Source organism: Morone saxatilis, unplaced genomic scaffold, assembly GCF_004916995.1.
Source record: "Morone saxatilis isolate NCDOM2014 unplaced genomic scaffold, NCSU_SB_2.0 Contig18, whole genome shotgun sequence".
Lineage (NCBI taxonomy): Eukaryota > Metazoa > Chordata > Actinopteri > Moronidae > Morone > Morone saxatilis.
This window is the reverse complement of record NW_023339740.1, coordinates 15,116,782-15,121,509: the sequence shown is the minus strand read 5'-3', so window position 1 is coordinate 15,121,509 and position 4,728 is coordinate 15,116,782. Positions and strand designations below refer to the sequence as shown.

The 4,728-nt window shown below is 39.5% G+C and overlaps 1 protein-coding gene across 1 annotated transcript in view; it reads left to right on the top strand.

The window, feature by feature from the left end:
- The window catches only part of cacna2d3 (calcium channel, voltage dependent, alpha2/delta subunit 3), a 37,618-nt gene that overhangs the window by 4,972 nt on the left and 27,918 nt on the right, over positions 1-4,728 (top strand). Inside the window, exons 4-5 of the mRNA XM_035662183.1 lie at positions 364-480; positions 2,405-2,464. Coding sequence (XP_035518076.1) covers positions 364-480; positions 2,405-2,464 — 177 coding nt within the window. The remainder of the gene's footprint in view (positions 1-363; positions 481-2,404; positions 2,465-4,728) is intronic.

Here is a 4,728-nt window from a genome sequence, read left to right as displayed (position 1 = left end):
GGCCACCCAACATGGCCATCTCCAGCCAATCAGGGAGAAAGAAGCAGCATGTGCAGCCAATGCCTGAGACCGGATAAAGACTATCAATCATTCCGTGTTGCAGCAAGGGTTTTATCAACCGTTCATCTGAGACTGCTGCATGCAGCTTGTCAGCTAACATGTGACGGCTTATAAGCCTTGTTTAACAATTCTCCACCTCTCTGGAGTAGGACGCAGTGAAACAAAGATGTTGCAGATCACACACACAGAAAAAAAGATAATTATCTGATTGTTATATTATCTTATTAAGTGGACATCAGGATGATCAGGATTTACAGTTGTTCCTTCTGTCAATGCCACACTTTTGTTTCTGGTTATTTTCAGAAATATAAAGAATTTGAAAAGTCAGTCAGAGTGGAAGAAATTGATGGTGTGAAACTGGTGAAAAACCTGGCTGTAAAGATGGAGGAAGTGTTCCGGAAAAAGGCGGAGGCCACCAGGGTAGGTAAAATATTAAACATGTTTGAAGGAGGCATTTTATTCTGTATTTATTTATCCATTCATTTTATTATATTTTAAGGGAAAGAGGACTGTATGTTATTTAATCATTAGAGGGGTGGGGGTGAGGGGGGAGCGTCAGAAAAGAGCGAGAGTTGTATTTCTTTTCGTTTTGCTGAGGGGAGGAGCTTTTAAGTTTGATTCATCCCCTCATCGCAGCTAACAGCACTGAACTTGTGTTTTTGTATTTAATGGTGTGATCTGATTTAATGCATCTGTATTTTTATTTTTTTGGAGCTCCACAATGACAGTGGCTGGAATATTTGGTAAAGAGGACGCAGTATTTTATTGAGTTTGTCATAAGTTTTGCAATCGCTACATATAATATGCAATTTGCTACATATAATATGCAATATTAAGGTTTAAATAGGTTTAATATGTTATTTTGAGATATATGGGGAATTGTGTTGCACTATTTCTTTAAGGATCCAAAGAAAACATGAATACATATGGGGAGGATCTAAAAATCAACCCCCTCCTCAATGGGCCTAATTTTCATACAGTCCCTAAACTGAGCAGGTTAGTCTCTTGGGAGATCAGACTGGTGTGCAATGTTAACAGATCACATCTGTAATGTTGATGCAGGAATAGGAATATGGTCTCACATGTAATTTATTACAGTCCAGGTCTGAGCTGCTGTCAGGCTCACAGCAGCAGCCTGTCTGCGACCTCAGCGCTGAGAAGCTTGTAACCATTTTAATGCCGCCCCTCGCAGGGACTGCTGGGAAATGATAACGTTTATCTCCCCCAGCCTGATCTCAGTTCAGCCTATAAATTACATTTATAGGAGAGCGTGTAATTTGATAAAGCTGATTTGATTCAACGTGTTTATTCCTCTTTTTTTGTGTGTGGGGGGGTTATGTACAACAACAACACAAGGCACACATTTGGCTGTAAATAAATAAATAAATAAATGACCCAGTCTCATTTTCAAACCTACTTTTAATCCTACGTGTGATTAAAAAAAAACTAATCTAGTGACGTCATCAGTTTGCTCCAAAATTGACAGGCGCGAGCTTAAACGTGAGACAGCGACCTCAGTAAAGTGGAGGAGGTGTGAGACCGATGCAGGTACATTTCATACGAAGGGAAATTATTCATGAGCCCCACTAAGAATCCTTCGCTTAAATCAGGAGGAAACATTATATTTATTTTACGATGTTTATTTTTGCTGACGACACGAGAACGCACCACGAGGTCAATTGAATTTGGTCACCGCCGCTCAGCAGTCTGCGCAAACGCCTCAGTTGTGTTTATATAGCAGTTATTTTGACACTTGTGACAGATGTTAATTACCTGCTGGGCTCCGGAGGCGAGAGGAGACGGTAACGTTTAGGTGGCATTACCCCGGAAACACAGAGCCAAGCACATTTTTCCAGAATCCAGTTATTACAGAGGCTATCGCTGCTTTGGTACACGGCATGAAATCTGCCCCAGCCTGCCTCCATCAATCATTTCACAGCAGCAGCACCCCCATCCACAGTAGTGCCCCATATTTTATGCATATTTGTGCCCTTAAAAAATAGTTTAAGGGTGGACAAGGCGGGAGAGACAAAGAGTTCTGGCAACACAACTGGAAACAAAAGTGCAGAGATGAATCTAAAGCCTGGAAATGGTCCTCCATAATGGAACAATACATTTGTTGGGATCTGAAAGTAATAGAGTGGCAGTGGAAAAGCAAGTTTGAAAAATACAGAGAGCAGCGCAGGAAAAAAAACTTACATGAAGTTTGTGGAAGTCTTAATGAATGATGTACTGCCAAGTGTGAATATGCATGTACAGTATAGGCTGTAGAAAATATACTTAGAGCGATATGTACATTGTGTGTAACAGCTCTCCTATTAACCCTCCTCTCTCTTCCTCTCAGCGGCTGGTGGAGGCAGCGGAAGAAGCGCACCATCAGCACGAGGAAAATCCCGACCTGCAGGTGAGATTTATCCCGGACAAAAGAAAAAAGAGAAGAAAAGAAAGGAAAAGGAGGAATATAATTATTAAAAATGTGGTGTGTCATTGTGTGAGACCGGGATGAATCATTTTCAGCTGGGCTGGGGAGGAGCGGCTGCAAGGTGAGAGAAGGGTAATAGGCCCTAAAAGTCTTTAATTGCGTTGGCATCGTCCTTCACACTGATGTCCTGTCAGCGGTTTGATACATAACGCTTCTTTGATAAGCAATGCCGCACATATTGAAGGCTGCAGCCGTACTCTCATAACTCACACTGACTGTTTTTAAGTGTAGCTAATCATAGCAGGTCTGTGCTGCTGCTGCTGCTGCAGAGCCTTTAGGGCCAATACAGTAAGCGGATAACAGTATACAGTGTTAGAAAAGAGGTGGTCAAGATCTGTTGCCAGGCTTCTTTCTTTTTAAATGCAGAATTAAAGGCAGTGCGTAATGCATGAACAGATATTTTAATTAAAGTACTGATATGTTAGAAGAAGTGTTGGACTGTGTGGCCATACAGGCTGGAGCAGGAGGAGAAATGGGAGACTGAAGTCGGCCCCTTATTTCTTCTACTTTAATTATATTTCAGAGGATGTGTGCGTGTGCTCCGACTCTGTTCAGGACATATTTAATGGCTCTCATTGCGGATTTCCAGGGAACACAGAGCTTCCTCAGTGTCTGCAGTGGGAATGCAGTATTTCTGTCGTTTGTTAGTGTGCTCTCTCTCTCTCTCTCTCTCTCTCTCTCTCTCTCTCTCTCTCTGTCCGGTGGACAAAGATAAATGAAACTCTTTTGCGCGGCGCATTGTTTCACTTTCATGGCTCTAGATTGGAAACCCACTCGAGCAACAACCCACTGAAATAACGGCAGCACTTTACACTTAATAGAAGCATTTACATCATATGAATACATTTCAGTCACCTTGTTCCCTGCCCGTTCCTCTGCTGTTCACACATCCGTAACAAGACAGGTAGATTGTACCTTTAAACAAAAAATACGACTGCTATTTGTTAACTAATAATAAATTATATATAGCCTGTGTTTTTCTTTTCACCATTATCCTTGAAAATACTTTACTTAGATTTAATACATCTACAATATTGCGTTATTCCTCTAAAGCTGATTGCTCAAAAAACATTACTGGAGGAGGGATTTATGCTGGTCTGGGACTTGTTTTCATTACATATTTGTATTGAATTATATTCAGGCTGCTGTAAGAAAAGATGATTTATAGAAAGTTTACTTCTCTCACTCTGAAACCTATTATTATTAATCAAGTTAAATCAAGCAATATATATGTAGTTTCTACAAATAAACCCCCCCAAAAACAGCAATATTAATTAAATTCTTTATAATATTCTTGTCACAAATGTGTTTTTCTGCAATTACTTCTGATCAACTATCATAAAATAATAGTTATCTTTCTATGTTTTGAGACAAATATCTGTCTTTATATATTGCATTTTAACGGCACCATAACAACCATTAAAGTGTTTTTATAACATGAAAAATAAAACATTCTACCAATAAAAATACTTTTGATAAATCCAACCTATTCTTACTTTGTTTTATGCATGCAGTTGACATACAGCCCAGGCCTATCACAGACATTTCATCTTAAAGGCCATAAAAATAATAAGGAAAATTCAATATCCACCTGCGATAATGATGTAATGTCATGATATTACTCCTTGTGGCATCATTTAGCCAACCTCGCCTCCCCTGACACCACACATTTTTCACGCACCATTTCACTGACCACAATGAGATAAGCCGGCTGCTCTTATCTCAGCTGCTTCGTGTCAGGACAGTCGGGTGTTTTGCATTGACCCGAGTGTAGTCCGCGGTTCAAGGGTGTGCAGATCAGGTCTGACGGAGCAGCAGAAACTTGGCTCCCACTTTAGAAATTTTATTTACTGCAATGTGTCTTTGGTTCAGTGTTTGCTAACAGAGCTTTTGCTTTCAACTTTCAACATGTATGTAGGCCTAGAAAAAGCCTCTGATAGCTTTTCAGGAGCACTTCAGAAATATGAAAGTGAAAATCTAAATTCACATTTTAAACAAACAAAACGTCACAGTAGAGAATTACATTTTATTTGTGTGTTTTTAATCTTTGTTCCATCTTTTTTGCCAAAACCTTGTTAAACTTCAAATAATTAAAGGCCTTAATTTCTGCTTTTGCGATTGGCTCTGAAAGATTTGAAGCATAAGAAAGTTAGTTGTGTAATTTATGAATAATAATAATAATAATA